Source organism: Monodelphis domestica, chromosome X (assembly GCF_027887165.1).
Source record: "Monodelphis domestica isolate mMonDom1 chromosome X, mMonDom1.pri, whole genome shotgun sequence".
Classification (NCBI taxonomy): Eukaryota; Metazoa; Chordata; class Mammalia; order Didelphimorphia; family Didelphidae; genus Monodelphis; species Monodelphis domestica.
Genome location: NC_077235.1, coordinates 1850584 through 1869852, shown reverse-complemented (window position 1 = coordinate 1869852; position 19269 = coordinate 1850584). Strand labels below are relative to the sequence as shown.

General features: G+C 48.8%; 1 protein-coding gene across 5 annotated transcripts in view; it reads right to left on the bottom strand.

Annotated features, from left to right (window-relative positions):
• Window positions 1-19269, bottom strand: part of EDA (ectodysplasin A) — a 168841-nt gene that overhangs the window by 17689 nt on the left and 131883 nt on the right. For all 5 annotated transcript variants that reach the window (XR_008914402.1, XM_056808782.1, XM_056808783.1 and 2 more), the window contains exon 3: window positions 199-222. Coding sequence is in view for 4 of the 5 variants with exons in the window: in XM_056808782.1 (XP_056664760.1) it covers window positions 199-222 (24 nt within the window). In the remaining variant the exon portion in view is untranslated. The remainder of the gene's footprint in view (window positions 1-198; window positions 223-19269) is intronic.

The window sequence follows — 19269 nt, the reverse complement described above, 5'->3', positions numbered from 1 at the left end:
GAAGGGGAGCCTGCTCTGCCTCGCCTGGGCTGCCCCGTGAGCTAGCTTAGCTTATGGGGACAAATGCAGTGCTGGGGCCACAGGAGGTGCTGACAATCTCTGCTGCAGTGGCATGGAGGCCACGTAGGAAGCTGTGCTGAGTGAGCGGTTTTTGGAAGAAAGGACACGCCCCCAAAGGAAAACCAAATGAGGTCTTACCCTTTTTCTTGCTTTTCACTGGACCTGCAAAGAAAGGGAAAAAGTGAAAAGTCCTCCTTGTTCACAGGGAAGGCCTAGGCTTCGAGGTCTGCAAGGCACTCGGCAAACAGTCTTGCTTTCCCCGAACCTTCCTTCTGCCAGCCTAGGAGGGAGGGAGAGAGGAGGGTGCCAGCCCGGGGGATAATGCCTGCTCCCTTTCCCCCCTCTTCCTGCAGCGTGGATTCTCCCTGTAGATCTGGCCTACCACAACAGTTTGCCAAGTGGACTCCTTGCCCCCAGGCTCTCCCTTCTCTAATCCGGCCTTCATGGGATCACCACATTGGCATTCTTGGTTAAAAACAAAAATCAACTTGAAGAAATCATTTCCGTTTTGTTTCCGATGAACTTGCCCTCGATGTTTCAATCAATAGAGAACAGAGAACAGGCTCACGTCGACTGCCATGACCCTCTGGGATACGATTGGGTTTTCGTGTGTGCTTGGTATTTCACGGGAGTACGTGTGCGCGTGTGTGTGTGTGTGTGCGCGCGCGCGCACGCGCACATGTGTTTTTAGGGTTTATTGGGGCATGACTGGCTACAACAGTCAGGTCTAGGCGATATTTGCCTGTGGATTCACAGGAAGCCACCCAGTTGGGTTTACTTGAAGCCGTGACTCTCAGCACCCCACCCGCCCATCCGAGCCTTTAGGGGTGCCGGCCTAGCAGGAGAAGGCACTGGAAGGCTTCATGCTCTATGTACATGGCCTCCTGATGTCAGCGTCTCTCCATGTTTCAGGCAAAGAGGCACTCCACCCATTGAGCAGAACAAAGCTCCCTCTTGAACTCGGGACACTTGGGCATACTGGCAATCTTGGCAAAGGAGGATGGCAAAATTCCCTCTCTGCCAGGGTCCCATGAACCCTTGCTTGGTCTTTTCTTTTTGACATCAGTGTCACACTCATCGACTCCCTGCCAGCTCCCCCACCTTCTCCTCGTTTCCTCCTGGGTACACTAGGGCAAGAGGCTGCCAGTCCGTCTGTCTGCCCCAAGCCTCTCTTGGTTGTCGGTGGCTCACTGAAGTGCAGGTCTAAGCATGTTGCTCCCTTATTCAACAGATTCCAGGGGCTCCATCTCATCTCCAGGGCCAAATACCAAAGCCCTGGGTATTCATGACCCCTCGCAGCCTGGCTCCCCCTAGTTTTCCATCTGCTCGCCCCTACCAAATACTCTCAGATCCAGTGACACCGGCCTGCTGGGTGTTCCTCGAACAACACAGTCCTTCTCCAGACTCTGGCCATTTTCACTGGTTGTTGCCTGTGCCTGGAACTCTTTCCCTCCTCATCTCTCTCTTGCGTGGCTTCCTGTGAGATTCACCTCCTACAGGAAGCTTTCCCTGATTCCCTCTTAAGTCCAGTGCTCTCTGGCTCTTGGATGAGCTCTAGTCTATCCTCTCTGTAGCTTACTTGTACATAGCTGATCTCACTCGTTTGATCTTTACGACAAACCCATGTGGTAGGCAATGAAGGCATGTGTTCAGATGCCCATTGGGAGCCAGAGAAAGGAGAAGACTTGCCCCCTTTTACCCAGCCAGGGCCCTGCCACCCCCTGGGAGAATGGGCCGGATACTCCAGAGCAGATTGTTTTCCACAGGGCAAAGGGAGGGTAGCGGCAATTGATTTGGCCCATCAGGCTTTAATTTGCCCGTTATTACAAGAGTACGGAAGATGGTAATCCATCCATGTGGGAACCACATGCCCGCCCAGCGTAATTTAGCAAAAGTGAATGGGCGCTTAAAAAGAAGTGTCATCAGTTGCACCAAGAGTGAAGTCACAGGCAATTTCGCAGAAATAACTTCTAAAGAAAAGGATCCCAACCACTTCAGGGAATGCAGATGATCTGAGCCTGACTCGGGTGACAGCCGCTAGCTGGACAAAGGGCTCTCCCTTTGAGGTTCCTCCCGGTCAGGACTGGGGGAAGGGCCCTCCAGCAAGTCATTTGACTCCACTGGGCCTCAGTTTCCTCATCCATAAAATAGGGATGTGTTCGGAGGAATGAGATCATGTTTGCAAAATGATTTTGAAGAAGAGTTCGATGCCTTTTGGTTTTGCTCTCACAGCCATTCCCAATGGCCCCAATGCAAAAAAAAATGACCCACGGTACCTTCCCCCTTCACCTCCCCGAAGGGAGTGCCACACTTGATAGTCATGAAGGGGCTAAAGTGCCACGAATGGATCAACCAACACATGCATGTTTCCATCAGCTTCGTCCAAAAGTGAACTCTGCATTCAAAAAAGGTTCCAAGGGTTTGGCCAAGCGAGCAGGTCACTTGGCAGGGTTAGTACTTTTGCTCCCAAAGATTCTGTGACCGATGAATTTATTTGTGCCCAGCCCTGCTCTACACCAGGACTCCCCACCTTTCTACTGGAGGAAAGGAGGTCACTGGATTTGACCTGCTGTGATTGTTTGTGTGATTTGTGCCATGTCTACTGATCTCTCTGGTCCCTGGAGGCAGGAAAACCTCAGCTCAAAGCCAACCTCAGATACTTAATAGCTGTGTGACCTTTGCCAAGTCACTTAACTTCTCCTTGCCTCAGTTTTCTCATCTGTAAAATGAGGATCTCTCCACTGCTGTAATGATCAAATGAGATTGTATTTGTGAGGCATTTAGCACACACTGCCTGGGACATGGTAAAGGCTATTTAGTTATTTATTTGTTTATTTAGTTTTCCCTTCTGCTCAGTGCAGGCTGCATCACATCAGACAAGTCTTTCCAAGTGTCTAGGAATCTCTCCCTCTCTGTCTCTGTCTCTGTCTCTCTCTGACTTAAGTGTCCTGCTTGCTTCTAGCAACCCAGGGATAGGTATGGTCTAGTGGCAATCCCACGAGGACCCTAATCTTTCTGAGTTCTAAGTCTTGCCCGAGTCTCCTTTCCAGACAACAGGGAAAAGGACTCCTTGCCCTCTTCTCTTTTTAGATTCCCTCACAGCACCCCCTCGACATTAGCTGGCATAGACCTGGACTGCTTCTGGGTGATGGGGGTGGCTAAACACGTGGCCCAGGCTCAGTGCCCTTCATGGAAGGGGTTTGTCCTCCTGTCTTATCCATTCTAACTTGCATCTTCGGAGAATTGGCCCATAATTCCATTTTGCTGAGAACTCTTGCGATTCAAGCTCCTGCCATTCTGGCACAGCTTTTCAGAAAACAGCTGGGTCCACAGGGTCCTTGCAGTGGGAGCAATGGATTTCCAAGACTGGCTGGCCTTGGTGTTGCTTGGGCCCCTCTGCCTCACTTTTTCAGGGAGTCCTTCTGATTGGCTTAGAAATTATTTATTCAAAACTTTGGCTAGAATGTTAATACATCCTAATTAAACTGGCTCTGTTATTGGCATTTCAATTCCGTTAATTCAAGCCCCAGAATGCCCTGGTTAGTCAATCCATCAACAAGCACTGATTGCATGTGTCCAACAGATGTGCTGAGCAAGCACGGGGCATACAAAGAAAGGCCAAGATCAAGGAGGAGCTTCTCAATCACAGCCTCCCAGCCTTCACCTCAGGATTCTTTTCTTGTACTTGGAACTTGCCCTGTTATAATACCTATTGCATGGCTGTGATGTGGAAGCAGTGTTCATAGAGAATCCAACTCAGGTCTTCCTGCCTTGGGGATGAAGTCCTCTCTGACACCCACTGGGGGTCCAACCCTGGGCAATGCTCTGGGTGGCTCTCTAAGGCCACACATACTGCAGAGAAGGTGCTGACCCACACAGGTAGAGGGGATTTCCTCTCCTGGGACTTTCCCATTCCAAGGAACTCCTCCTCCATGCCCCTTTAGGAATGCACCACAATTCAGACAGTGACTCCCTCACTGACAGCTACTTAAGTGGCTCACAGATAACGTCATGTTGGTCCTTTTGTTGACAGCTTGTTTTTGGCTGCCCTCTCCGGGCAGATCTTAGGATGTTTCTCATCTATTCCCCAAAATGGAGCAGGGAGGTCCAATGGGAGCATCTCGTTGTCACTCACTGAGCATCCGTGGCCCACCTTCCCCATCCCCTACATCCTACTGATGAAGCACTCCTTCATAATAATAGTGTCAAAAAGCAGTCAGCCAACTTCTGCAGCAACCCTTCCACTGATGAGGAACTCACTGTTTATTTAATAAGGTAGCCTGTCCTACTTACCCTTTGTCTTAGAATCCATACTGACTATCCATTCCAAGGTAGAAGAGTGGTAAGGGCTAGGTGGTTGGAGTTAAGTGACTTGCCCAGGGTCCCACAGTTAGGAAGTGTCTGAGGTCACATTTGAACCCAGGACCTTTCAATTCCAGGCCTGGCACTCCATCCACTGTGCTACCTCACTGCCCAACAGATCTAATTGTTGACGGATGGTCCACAGTTTTTTCTGCCCCAGGTGGCAGCCCTGAATCTGGAAATAACTTTGTGAAGGAAGGAGTCAATGTCAGACAATCGCCTCTGAAACTTCTCACAGTTGGGCTAACAATCCCTTGACTCAATATAAACTCCTGTCAGTCAGATATGTACTTTGGAAATGGTCCAGGGCTCAACAGGACTGGGCAAAATAATATCATACAGAGAAGAGGATTAAACCATTCTCAACCATTAGCACCTTCATCTGGTGCCAGCTAGGAAGGTTTTACTCTGGGAAGTGAATCTCGAGCAGATTTCTGACAAAGAGCTGGCTATCAGCCAAAGAAACTAACTGACCTAGGAGTCAAGGGAAGAAGTCTTCTCTCAGAACTTACCATCAATGTATATTCTCCAAGACCTCCTCATAGGCAGTACTATGGCCAAAGAATCCCACATTAACTGAGCAGTCAGTAACAATCAGTCCAGACATTCATATTTCTATCACATCTTTATGAGAATGGTCTAGAAACAACACATTGAAGGCATCCTTGATGAAAACAAGAGCTATGAACAGGCAGTCTTGTGTAGGCAATTTCCTGCACTACCCTCATTTGTGAACACACAACTGTAGTGGGAATCTAAGGTTTGACTGTGATGAGTATTTGCTTGCAAATCAGCATTTGGTACGGAAGAACAAAATGAAATTTCAAAGCCTGTTCTCCAATCAGGTATCTCTCATACCCAGTAACATGATGTAAATGCCATGATTCTATAAGACATCCACAGACTTCTGCTATTAGACTAGGAGCTCCAAAAGAGTAGAGAAGAGTCCTTTCTCGATTTGCTGTCAGTATTCCCAGTGCTTGGCCCAAAGTAGTCATTTTAGACATTCCTTTATGACAGATGTGACCCTAAGTATTAACACCAAGTGAGGCACAAAACAGAAAGAGGCCTGTGCTCACCAAAGGTGTTTGCCTTGTGAAGATAGGATTAGCAAATCAAATCAAGAACTCAAAGCACCCCTAGTTACCATTAAGTATGAGAGTTCACAAGTCACTTACTAGAGTAAGCTCACACCTCCAAAGGCCACTGCCCTCTCCTCTTTGTGAAGAAGGGGAGTGACAGGAAGTGACATAGAAAAAGAAGCATAAAAGAAGAGACCAGCATGGACTAGCATTCAATCCCTTCCCGGCATCTGGAGAGATTGGTTCCAGGCATTCCCTTCCTGGCTTGAAGGAGCCTTCTTCCCTGGATCCTGCATTGGCTTGCTGGGTGTTACATCAAAGGTTTCCTGGGAAAGAAATCCAAAGGGAAGATAGATTTCCTGAGGATGGGAGGTCCTTCAGATGACCCAGAGCCTTGGTTCCACACTACAGGCTTCCTTGATGGGATCCACAGTCCCTCCAAAGTCTTGGCTTAGTCCCAAAGATCAGATGGGCTGGGCTGCAGTGGAAAGGCCTGGGGGTCAGTGGGTGATGAAGAGGTGACAACAGTGTTGCAGGTGCCCCACAGGAGGGGAGTTCAGCCCTACCCCCACCCCCACCAGTGGCCTTAGGTGTTCCAGAGAGCCTGCTTTAGTTTGTTCTACTTGCCCCAGGGCTCGGTTCAGAAATGTTCTCAGCTGCCTGTATCCCTGGGAGACACTGGGACGGTTGCTGGATGCCTCTCTTTATTTCTTCTCAGCATTAGGGTTGTTGTCCAATTGCCCCCAGGATTCAAGGCTGACTCAGTGGGGTCTGCTTGAGAGCAGCCTGAATTTACTAATTAGGAAATCCCAGGTTTCCTCCTTGTAGCCCAGAGTCTGTCTGGAGACCTGGAATGAACAGCTGGAAGGAAATTCCCTTTTTTAAGGCCTGGGTCTTGGAGATGTTGGATGGCCACAGGAGGCTCAGGCGGGCCCTGTTGCTAGTGCACCTGGGGTGTCATACATAGCAAGGCTAGTGGGAAACAGTGTCCAACTCACCCATTTTGTCAGCATTTTAGATACAGACTTAATTATAAGAAAGCTATTTTTGATCAAAGTCTCTGCTCCACCCACCCTGTCACCTCAACAGGCCAAGGAATGAGGTCATTTTTCTGTGTGTGTGTGTGTGTGTGTGTGTGTGCGAGACAGACAGAGAGAGAGACCGAGAGAGGGAGCGAGGGAATACATCTGCTGCTGAGGCTCCTCCTGGAATACTCCAGGTGCAGAGCACAGGGATCCCACAGGAGATGCTTATGTCCAACAGGAAGATACAAGTCCAATCACTCTTTCCACAGAGGTTAGAAACTCAGAGATGTTCCAAAGCCCCAGAGCAGATACGGAAGGGGCTTTGCTGACATGCAGTCTAAGCCCTGCCTTGCTCGCCACTGGGGGGCGTCTGACTACTTGGGCCCCCAAAGAAGGGGGGTTGTGCATTTCTCAAAGCAGCCCAGTCTGCTCTTGGGCAGAGGCCCCCCAGCCCCCCACCCCCACCCCCCGGCCCATTCCAGGCCTACAACCTGTGCTCCACGCTTCTGCAGCCCCGTGAGATAGGCAGGCCAGAGAGGATGCCAGTTGGGGAAGGAATTGGGGACTCTCTTGTGGCAGGCGACCCGCTCCACAAATGCCGGAGCCATCTGGGATTTAGTAGATAAATCCTAAGGAATTGCTCAAGGCATACAGATGTAAGTGATTCAACACTTTGAAGGGCTTTTGAATGGATTATCCGGAGCCCAACAACAGTCACATGCTGGATGAATGAGGAGATAAAGCTAATTTATCACAGAAGTTAGAGCTGGGAAGGCCCTTAGAACAGAGAACACAATGTGAGAATTAGGAAGAGCCAGAGATAACTGCACATGGGAGTGAGCTGAAGGGCTGCTTAGAACCTGAGCTGGCAAAGCTGGAAAGAGTCTCAGGTCACGGAACATAGGAACTGGAGAGACCTTTGGAGCAGAGGACAGGCCTGTGGAGGGAGGCCTTAGAACATGGAATGCCTTAGAGTGTGCAATGGCAGCAGTGGAAGACATTTTAAGAGAGATAATGGCACAAGTCTTGGGTCATCTCCCCCAGCTTTTGTATAGATGAGGAAACTGAGGTCCAGAGAGGTGAAATGAGTCTGGGGCAGAAGCAAGTTTAGAGCCCCTGCCTCCAGGGCTCTTCCCAACTCCAGCAGAGGGTCCGATTCCTTCCTCCCATATCCTTTCTCCAAGCAGCTCCTTTGAGAAGGCCTCCCTTGGAACGCTGTGATGAGTTTGAGCACATAGGCCCCATTTCTGTGAAAAGCGGTCATGAAGCTCCAGGATGTCTGTGTTCCCGGCCTTTGCAATGGCCCTTCCTCACATACTATGGCTGCAGCCCTTTGTGTGCCTTCTCCCTGCTTGCAAAGCAGACCTCATGGGCAGGCCATGGTCGCTCATAGCAACGGCACCTGTATTTGTAAATAGGGGCTGCTAGCTTGGGTGGCGGGCAGACGACATCCAGGGAGGGGACCAGGTGGCCGAACCTCTGGGAGCCCCGCTCCGCACATGCTGTTTCCAAGGATTACTGTTCTGTTTTCTTTCGCCCCTCCTGTTCCCTGGCTGCCCGGCTCACTTGCTTCCCCTTGACCAGCCTCCAGTCTAGCAGGGCAGGGTGCCATTCTCCTCTTCCAAACAGCCAGTGCTCCACCTTAGCAGGGCTTTCAGCTTTCCAGGAAGGATGCCCTTCGCCGAGCGCTTTTACAGGGTTCAGGCATATGTTGTTTATAGCCTTCATTTTGTTTCAAATGAGCACGTCCGATAAATCTGTTACCTACTAAGCAAATTCTGGTCTGGCTGCATCTGGCCCCGCTTTTCTTTGCGACTGTAAAGGCTCTGGAGGGGTTGGGAAATGCTGTAATGCTACTCGCAGGCCCTGCTGCCTGGCCTTACTGGGACTTTCAAAGTGCAGCTCCGTCCCCCATCCTCGTAAAAGGCACGCAGTGCTGTGCTTGCTTGCTTGCTTCCCAGGTTCTCCAGCGAGTTCCCAAAGCCAGGACATTGTTGGCTCTTGCTCTGGCCCCCAAATTGACTAAGCACTTATTGTGCACCAAGCTTGGGCTACACACGGGAGGTGAGAGGCTCACTTGTGGCTTGGGAGCCAGGGCACCCAGGAGGACAGTGGGAACAGGGGAAGCCACCGAGTTCTCCTTTGGCCATCAGGTGTGCGAAGTCCACTAGACACTGGGAGATGTGTGGGAGTCCAAAGCTGGCTAGAGAGATCCAGAAATCATCTTCAAAGAGCAGAATTGAAGCCATGGCTGCTGACCAGCTGACCCAGTGAGAGGGGGAAAAGAGAAGTGGGCTGAGGACAGAGCCCTGGGAAAGAGCCATCCAAGGAGGCCGAGGGCTCTCCAGGGATGGAGATGGGCCACCTTACCCATGAGCAAAGCCATTGTCTTCTTAGGGTAACTTGAGATGGAGATCTCCTTGTTAGGCCCCCTGATCATTCACCACAAGACACTTCGGAAGCATTCCCTGCCTCCTTTCGCCTTCCTATCTCGGAACCAGCCCACTCCTTTGCCTCCCCAGACCCCTCTTCTCTTTTTGGAAGAGTTTTACTGTGCCTTTTTGGCCACGGCAGCTTCTCCTCAGTGACTCTCAGTAGACTCGTCTCTATAAGAAAGAATACAGCAAAGTAAGGAAGATAAGTCAGCCTCTTGGCTGAGCCTGAGGCCTCACACGGCACCAGGAGCTCCCTCTGTGGAGAAGATTCTGATCTTAGGCTTCTGGAGTCAAGAGGGGAAGAGACTCATTCACAATCCATTCAGTTCAAATCAGTTGGCTACAACTTGATGGAGTCCCTACTGTCTAGCACCAGGGCACACGGCATTCAACTCCACCCAAAGATGAACGACACCATAGGCCCTGCTCGCCATTCAAGAGTTTATGCTCTAATGGTAGGAGAGGCAGAGAGACAAACATCCACCAAGAAAGATGCCTGCCATATAGACAAATGTGAAAGTGATCCAGGGGCAGCTGGGGGACTCACTCAGTGGATAGAGAGTCAGACTTGGAGATGTGAGGTCCTGGGTTCAAATCTAGCCTCAGACACTTCCTAGCTGCATGACCTTGAGCAAGCCACTTAACCCCAATTGCCGAGCCCTTAGTGTTCTTCTGCCTTGGAAAAGATATGTAGTATCAATGCTAAGGCAGAAGGTAAGGGCTTTAAAAAACCAGTGAAGCTATCCAGATAAAGTCACTCCGAAAAGCCTCCCACTTGTGGAGGGCGTCTGGGGGAGCAGGGAATATACAAACATGCCGATGACTTCTGCAGGTTGATCTTATATCTGTAAAGTTGTTCACGATTTCAATTCCTTTTTTAGTGGATTCTCTAGGCATCTGCAAAGAGTGAGAGTTCACTTTCCCAGCTGCCTACCATCGTCCCTTCTAGTTCTTTTTCTGCTCTTATTGCCCTAGCTAGCATTTCCAGTACAATAGCAAACAACAGTGGGGATAATGGGCACCCTTTCCTCACCCTTGATCTTGCTGGGAAGGCTTACAGTTCATCCCCTTCATCATTATTGCAGATAATGCTTGCTGATGGCTTTAGATAGATACTACTTATCATTGTAGGGAAAGCTCCATTCAGCGTTATGTGGTTTTTTCTGTCTGTTTTTTTTAATTTTTGAATTAATTTATTTAGTCAATTTAGAACATTATTCGTTTCATCACATTATTTCCCTCCCTCCCCCCACCCTTCCCGTAGCTGATGTGCAATTCCACTGGGTGTTACATGTGTCCTTGATCAGAACCCATTTCCATGTTGTTGGTGTTTGCATCAGGATGATCATTTAGAGTCTCCATCCTGTAAACCTCAAAATTTCTTAGACTTATAAATGTTGGAAATTTCACCATTGGGAAATTTTATACTTGAAAAATTTCCTATTGAGAGTGGGAACTCTATTGGAATGTGAACCCCATTGGCATGGGAGGTTCCTCCTCCTCCCTTCTTAAGATTACTTTAGGACAGAAACCTTTTGCTGAACAATGGAAAGGGCTTTAACCTATGCTTAAGCATAGAACAGGAATTTCTTTGAGTCATGATTGATTTTAGAATTGATACAATGGAGATACTTGGAATCAATCTCCACCCTATTCAGTCCTAACAGGATTGAGTAAGGGCTGCAGCCTAGATCAAAATTTAATTATTCCAATCTCTACCCTACTCAGGTTAACAGGATTTAGAAAGGGCTGTAGCAAAGGATCAAAGATTTAATTATTTGAAAATATGACCTCCAACAGACATGTGCAAAGCCAGAGACCTCTGGGCGGTCCTGGGTTAAGCTAGAGCCTCCATTGGCACAGGGAAATTGAGGGACAGTGATTGGTAGATGTGAGGACTGAGGGGAGGGAACTTGGATGGTTTCCTTAAGGATAGGGAGGTCTGAAGACTGAGGTGGTGGTTGAGGAGTTGGTCTGAGTGGTTGGTGTGTGCTCTGAGAAGCTTGCTCTGAAGGAAGCTGAAGGTGGGGGCCTCTGAGACTGTTTCTCCATTTTGGTCACGTGAGTAATAGGGACTGATCTCTTTTCTTTGCCCCAGCTATCTAAGGGCTTGGGCCTTTTGGCCCAGCCTAAACAGAAGGGGTATTTAAGCCCTATTCCCTTCTCTCCCTTTTCTCTCTCTCTATCTCTAATTCCTTTCTTCCTCCTATTGTAATTAAACTCCATAAAAGATTGACTGCTGACTTAAGTTTTCATTTAGGAATTACATAGCTGAATTCCTTGGCGACCTTAAATTAATATATATCAGTCTTTTAAAGTGATTTCCTTGTCACAATCCCCAGCCATGTCCCCTCAACCCATGTGATCAAGTGGTTGTTTTTCTTCTGTTTCTACTCCCACAGTGTTTCCTCTGGATGTGGATCGTGTTCTCTCTCATAGATTCCTTCAAGTTGTTCGGGATCACTGCATTGCCACTAATGGAGAAGTCCATTCCATTTGATTGTGCCACAGTGTATCAGTCTCTGTGTATAATGTTTTCCTGGTTCTGCTCCTTTTGCTCTGCATCACTTCCTGGAGGTTGTTCCAGTTCCCATGGAATTCTTCCACTTTATTATTCCTTTGAGCACAATAGTGTTCCATCACCAACAGACACCACAATTTGTTCAGCCATTCCCCAATCAAAGGGCATCCCCTCATTTTCCAATTTTTGGCCACCACAAAGAGCACAGCTATGAATATTCTTGTACACGTCTTTTCCCTTATTATCTCTTTGGGGTACAAACCCAGCAGCGCTATGGCTGGATCAAAGGGCAGACAGTCTTTTATCGCCCTTTGGGCATAGTTCCAAATTGCCCTCCAGAATGGTTGGATCCATTCACAACCCCACCAGCAATGAATTAATGTCCCAACTTTGCCACATCCCCTCCAGCATTCATTACTTTCCTTTGCTGTCATGTTAGCCAATTTGCTAGGTGTGAGGTGATACCTCAGAGTTGTTTTGATTTGTATCTCTCTGATTATAAGAGATTCAGGACACTTTTTCATGTGCTTATTAATAGTTTTGATTTCTTTAACTGAAAATTGCCTATTCATGTTCCTTGCCCATTTATCAATTGGAGAATGGCTTGATTTTTTTTGTACAATTGATTTAGCTCTTTATAAATTTGAGTCATTAGACCTTTGTCAGAGGTTTCTGTTATGAAAATTGTTTCCCAATTTGTTGCTTCCCTTCTAATTTTGGTTGCATTGGTTTTGTTTGTACAAAACCGTTTTAATTTGATGTAATCAAAATTATTGATTTTACATTTTGTGATTTTGTCTAGTTCTTGTTTGGTTTTAAAGTCTTTTCTTTCCCAAAGATCTGACAGGTATACTGTTCTGTGTTCGCCTAATTTGCTTATAGTTTCCTTCTTTATATTCAGGTCATTCACCCATTCTGAGTTTATCTTGGTGTAGGATGTGAGGTGTTGATCCAAACCTAATCTCTCCCATACTGTCTTCCAATTTTCCCAGCCAGTGCTATGTTTTTTAATAGGAATGGGTATCACATTTTGTCAAAATTCCTTTCTGCAACTATTGAATCATGTGACTTCTGTTGGCTTTCTTATTGATATGATCAATTATGCTGATAGTTTTCCTTATATTGGAGGCATAAATCCCACCCAGTCATAGAGTATGATTCTTGTTTAAAAAACCCTTACCTTCTGTCTTAGAGTCAATACTGTGTATTGGCTCCAAGGCAGAAGAGTGGTAAGGACTAGGCAATGGGGGGGGGTCAAGTGACTTGCCCAGGGTCACACAGCTAAGGAAGTGTCTGAGGACAGATTTGAACCTAGGACTTCCCATCTCTAGGTCTGACTCTCAATCCACTGAGCCACCTAGCTCCCCCCCCCTTGTGATATATTGTTGCAATCTCCTTGCTAGTATTTTATTTAAAAGTTTTACCTCACTATTTATTAGGGAAATAGGTCTATAATTGTCTTTTTCTGACTTTGCTCTTCCTGGTTTAGGTATCGGTGCCATGTTTGTGTCATAAAAGAATTTGGTAGGATTCTTCTTTGCCTATTTTTCCAAATAGTTTATAGTATTGGAATTAGTTGGTTTTTAAAAAATCTTTACCTTTTTTAATTGTTCTTTAAGTGTTTGATAGAATTCACTCGGGAATCCATCTGGTCCTGGGGATTTTTTCTTAGGAAGCTCACAGATAGCTTGTTCAATTTCTTTTTCTGAGATGGGATTATTTGAGTATTCTAATTCCTCTTTGGTTAATCTGGGCGGTTTCAATTTTTATAAATATTCATTCCATTTCACTTAGATTGTGATTTTTACCAGCATATATATTTGGGCAAAATAATTTTTAATGATTGCTTTAATTTCATCTTCATTCATCCTTTTCATTTTTGTACTGGTAATCTGGTTTTCTTCTTTCTTTAAATGAAATTAGCCAATGGTTTATCTATTATATTGTTTTGTTTTTTCATAAAACTAGCTGCTAGTTTTACTAGTTCAATGGCTTTTTTAGCTTCTTGCTTGGGAGGGAGGGGCAGCTTTAAGAAGGAAAGGTTCTGACTTGGATATATTAAGTTTGAGGTGCCTCTAGCATATCCAGTTTAAATTGTCTGACAGGAAGTTGGTGATTCAAGACTGGAGCATTGGCGAGAGATTAAGGTTGGGTATAGAGCCGGAAGGGTCAGTAGTTTGCCCGTCATTTCCAAAAAGGAGCAATGATGGCATGGGGTGATGTCTTGACTCCCAAGGTGACCTGGATCGAAGTAGGCAGAGTTGCACAAAGTCATCAGCCACACTCTCTCTTCCAGAACCACTGAAGTCCAATGGCAAGATGAAAGTCAGGATGACTGGCCACGGCCCAGGATGCAGTGGGTGGCTTTGGTGGCTTTGATGTCTGATCAAGCTCTGAGGATTCCACAGTGCCTGCTCCAGTTGCTTTCATGGCTACTGAAACAAATTGTTCTCACCCCCACCCCCCAGCCCCGCCTCCTTTGTTACCCTGAACTGGGTTTAGCCCATCTGCCAAGACGGTTTTACTGGAGGGTGGGTACTGTGCACACTACGGCTTCCTGGGAGCCGGGGTAGATGAGCAGCCCTGAAAGGGCTCACTCACACCAGAGGGGCAGGTCTTCCCTGAACACCCCATAGATAGATGGAGGGGTCAATAGCCCAGAGGGGGTCGTTGAACTCAGGGGAGCAGATGAGATCACCAGTGGAGGGAGAGAGAGGAAAGATGAGTGAGTGCCCAGGATAGAGCTTCGGGAGACCACCAAGGCTGGAGGCAGAAACAAGAGTCTAGGAGAGAACTGAAGCACCAACAATGGCCCAGATAAAGACGAGGTAGTCTTGGCCAACAAGGGGGAAGCTGCTTTAATTACTCCCTAGACTCGGCCAATACTTTGACACCTGAGTTCCTGTCATGAAGCTGTGGGAGTCTAGGGAAGTGCTGCTCTGGAGTAGTCATTTGGAGCTCTGCTGCGGGCCAGACAACAAACACTTGGGTTTCCTCCTTTCTGACTTAGCACCTTTCCCTGGTGATCAGTTGGTCTGTAGTTAAGAGGCTGTCTGATTTGCTGAAACGCTTTCCAGGCCTGAAAGGCCAGTGTAGACACCAGACTGTAGAGCATTTAGCACCAGGTAAGTGCTGGAGGGAGAGCCAGTAAAGGCAGAGCAGTGATCACCTGTGCTCTATGACCATGGCCAAATAAGGACCAGGCTGCAATTCAAGCAGCAGGGCTTCTTCCATTTATGGGAGTTGGGTCTCTCTTCTTTGACTCATCCATCTCTCCCTTCATTCTCAAATGGGCAGAGTCGAGAGAGCCCAGGCTGCTGAAGGGAGAGTCCTGGCCTTGTTATCTGGGGGACACAATCCTGTGTGACCCTGGCAAGGTCATTTCCCCCTCTCTAAGCCTCATTTCTTTCTCTTCAAAATGGGAATTTAGGCTTTGCACTGCCTCTGCCTATCTCCCAGAGTTGTGGAAACCTTCAAGGGTTTGAGAAAGGGGAGGAGTTCTGGTTGTCAGCATCACCCTTCCTTTCCATGATCCCAAGCTGCTGCCTGCTGCCAGAGGTCATCTCCCTAACCTCGTATTGCCCTGGTATTGCTTCGTGGGGCTGCCAGTCCTGGAGTTTGCCAGCCTCTTTATTCAAGGGGTCCAAAGAAGGAAAAGGAAAAAAGCCGAGGGCGTGCCCACCCTCTATGGCTCACTACCAAGGAGGTGTCTGAATGGGAGAGAAGGTGTGTATGTGGGGAGGGTCATTCATTCTGTGACTGTGACAGCTGGGGGGTGGGGGGTGGGCAGCATGCTGAACAGATCCTTGACTTCCTGCTCCACACCCTTTCCACAAAACTGATGGGCTGAAAGCCTTCTTCTAGGGCCCATGAGGACAAACTTGAAGAGAATTTGGAGAATATTTAGCCTCCCCCCCACTCCAATTTTAAAGCTTGGGAAACTGAGGCCCAGCAAGGGGAAGCAATTGGCTCCAGGCTACATGGGTAGTGCCAGAAGTGGGATTTCAACTCAGGGCTCTCTGACATGGAATCCACTATAGCAGAGCCATTCCCTCTTCTGGCTCTTTGTGGTGTCACGAACCAGGAGGAGAGCTCCAGTGGGACAGCTGCTCCTCTCTGGAAAGCTCGGGTCAAGAATTGCCAGGGAGGAGAAGGCAGGCAAGGCCTATGGCCTATACAGAGATAAGCAGCTCTCCCCTTCCCCCACCATGCGATCAGAGCTCTGGCAAAGTGTTGGAGCCGAATCTCAAGTACAGCGAACGCATCGGGCCACAGCAAAAGTGAACGTCACTGAACGATGTTCCCACACTCCCTGGGTCGGGGAGATAGAAGCCAGGCTTCCCTTCTGACCACTGCTGGCCCTCGACACATTCTAGGCCCACAGCCAGGAGGCCCACACCCTTTCACTGTGATGGCTAGTCCTGGAGATGAGCAGGGGAAGTCACTCCCACTTGGCACTCTGTGCTCCAGCTGTTGAAATCCCTGAAGTGTTAGGTCATAGGATCAGAGATCCAGAGCTAGAGGGGATCTTCGAGGTCAACAGAAGAGGAGACTGAGGCCTAGAAGATCACATGGGTACCAAGCACAGAGCCTGGGTCCAGCCCCTTTGCAGTCACCAGGGATTCCTTGTCACAGACCAGAGTTTTAAAGTCAACAACTCCAAGTGTCAAGTTACCCCTTTGTTTTCCTAACACAAACCACCCTGCCGGTGTTTCCGAGATAAGCAGAACCCAGGAGACAGACGAGATGGGAGCTTGGAAGAAATCTTCCTCTGGCAGCATAAATGCCGCGCGTGCCCTACCATCGCACATTCATAAGGTGCTTTGAGATTTGGGGCCAGCAGATCCTGGACCGTATACCACAGGCTCACTCCTGGATGGACAGATGACGGTGCTGGGGCATGTCTTCGTTCACCGCTGCTAACAACTGGCCAATCCTGGTTCTCTTGACTCAAAGTTCAACATCCTTCCCTCTCTGCCGTGCTTCTTTCTACCCATTTAGTCCATCATTTCCTAGGGAAGTACTAGATGAACCATCAGCTAAAACTCACATGTCACCTGGCTTCTTGATGGGATTTGCTAAGTCTCCACTTTGTGGAGCAAAGAAATCTCCCGTCTATAGAGGCTGGCCTGAAGGTTGGCTGGGAAGTGGCTTCCATTTTCCTCCTGACTCCCATCTCAGGGGGGGATGTATAGCTCCCAAGAGACTAAGTGGAAAGGGGAGGAAGCAGTCAGAATGGCGAGCAGGGCATTGTGAGAGACCACCAAGCTCTTGGAGCCTGGCGGTCCTTGGCCACAGGCAAGCAGCCTCATTCCTCAGCCCCAGACCATAGGGAACATGGGATTTGAAGCTCTCCTCAACTGATGCACACTGGGATGTCAGTGGGCAAGGGACTGTTGGCCCAGCAGACAGAGAGCTGGTCTCCGACTCGGTGAGAGTAGCCACCTTGGGCGCATATGGGCTTTCTGAGACTGTCTAGAGGCTGTGACCAAGTGGCAGCTGAAGCCTCAGGCTCACCGCCACAACCCCAACCAAAGCAAACTCTACCACCTGGTCAATGTTAGGCCCTGGCTTGTATTTACATCCTGCTAGGTCATAGTCATTCCTTGGCTGTCTTGCAATGGAAATGCTCAGCCCCAAGGCATCATGGGTACATCCATCACCTGAACATCTGGATGTCCTGCTGCTATTTGGACACACTTGCTTGTCCTTTGGGAGGCAGAACCAGCCAAATCTGCAGCTCCTCCAGCTGGTGTGGGCTGGCCTAGGACCGCACAGCCCAGTTTAAGAGACCACACACCCTGCTCAGCTAATGGGCAAACTGTGAGAACGGCTCAGTTCTCAAGCTTGGAGCCCTCCACAACCAGCTGCTACCTGTCAACTGCTTTGGCGCTAGGCTCCTCAGGCTCCTCTGGCCCCCCTGACTCCCTGGGGCTGAGTTCTTCGCCTGCTCACTGATCCGACTTGCCCCCATTATGTAGCCCCCATCACGGTTTTCCAGAAGAGAAAAATGGAGGCTCCAAGCAGTCAGGCAACTTGGAGTGGTAGGGGGTTGAGACCAAAGACTGAAAAGGCACATGCTGAGGGCCAGTGGGTGGGCCAAACCACCAGAGACAAGGAGAGGAGAGGAGGCACCTGACTACAGGAAGCTTTAGAAGGAGCCAATCCATTGAGATGGGGGAGGGCTGGGTGGACCTAGATGGAATGATTTCTCTGTCATAGAAAGGGACAGAGTTAGGGATGAGACCTGTGATTTTAATGGAAGGAAGGCAGGAAACAGGAAACAAACACTGTGTGCCAAGTATTTTCCAATTATTAGCTCATTTGACCTTCCCAACGATCCTGGGGAGATGTGGGCTCTTATGATCCTTATTTTACGTCTAGGGAAACTGAGACAGACAAGTGGAGTGACTTGCCCAAGGCCACTCAGCTAAGTGGCTTCAGGCCAGATCTGAGTGCTCTGCCCATTGCACCACCCACTGTTCTGGGAATTCCCAGGTGAGGAAACATCAGCTATCATGAGATTCAAGATTCTCATCTCAGTTATGCCCAGAATTTACTACATACAAGACAAGGGGGATTCATCAGACAACAGTTCATGGGGGAGGGGGGGAGACAGAAGGGCGGAGTTTTGTGAAATGTCAGCTCAATGTGAACCAATGGCAGGCAATTCATTGTAGTCAAATAAAACAGAAGCTTAATGTTCGGAAAAAGGCAGGTGAAAAGCCTGGCCCATTCTGACATGGTCAGAGCACACCTGGAGGCAGCCAGGGGAAGGACCTGGGGCACTGGTGGAGGCAAGGGGCTCGGAGCCAGGGAGAGCTGCAATCAAATCCAGCCTAAAACACTTCCGAGTCGCATGAATGACCCTGAGTGAGTCACCTAACTTTTGCCTCCATTTCCTCATCTGTAAAATGGGGGGTAACTACAGCACCTACCTTGCAGGGCTAATAGTGAGAATAAAATACAACATTTGTGAAGTGCCTGGCACATAGTTGGTAGTTAGCACATGCCCACTTCCAGGCATTACATTTAAGGAAGGCCAACATCAATCTGGATGCTCAGAGGCTATACCACGTGGTCATTGAGTGAGGGGAACAGGAATGCTTCCAGTGGAGATTTGATCTCCTCCTCTCCCACTTGTCCCCTGAGTGTTTGCCCCTCTGCTCTGCCCTTTCTTGCACCTCCATTCTCTCTCCAGTCACAGCTTCCTGCAAACATTTCCAGATCTCCAGCCTCAAGCCATTGTCCAGGGTCACTCCTCCCCTTCTAAGCCAAACATCTGGAAAAGCCCCCTCGTCCCGCCCCCAGCCCCTGCGCCCAGTGCCTCCACTTTCTCTAGCCTTTGACTGAAGCTGCTCTCCTCCTCACTAAATCTGATGGCCTTTTCCCAGGCCTGTCTGGGCTGGGGTGGGCAGAGGAGGAGGTCAGAGAGAGCAGAAAAGATGGGCAAAGAGAGAGAGAGGGAAGGAAGGCAATCCAGGCATCGGGAACATGGGAAATGAGAATGTGAGCTCCCTGAGGGCAGCCCCAGTGCTCTCGAGCAGTGCTCCTTGATTCTGTCAAAGGGCAAGGAGGCCCACATGGCTGGGGGCTGGGGTGTGGAGTTCCTGGAGGGAAGCTCACATTAGAAAGAGCTCTAAGAGAGCCAGACGATGGAGGCCCTTGAAAATCTGGCAGAGGAATCTGAGCCACCCAAGAGTGGCCAGAGGAGTGGCAAAGGCCCAGATATCCTGGCAGGGATGGGAAGGCTGCATTGGAAGGGGGAGGAGAAATGGACATGA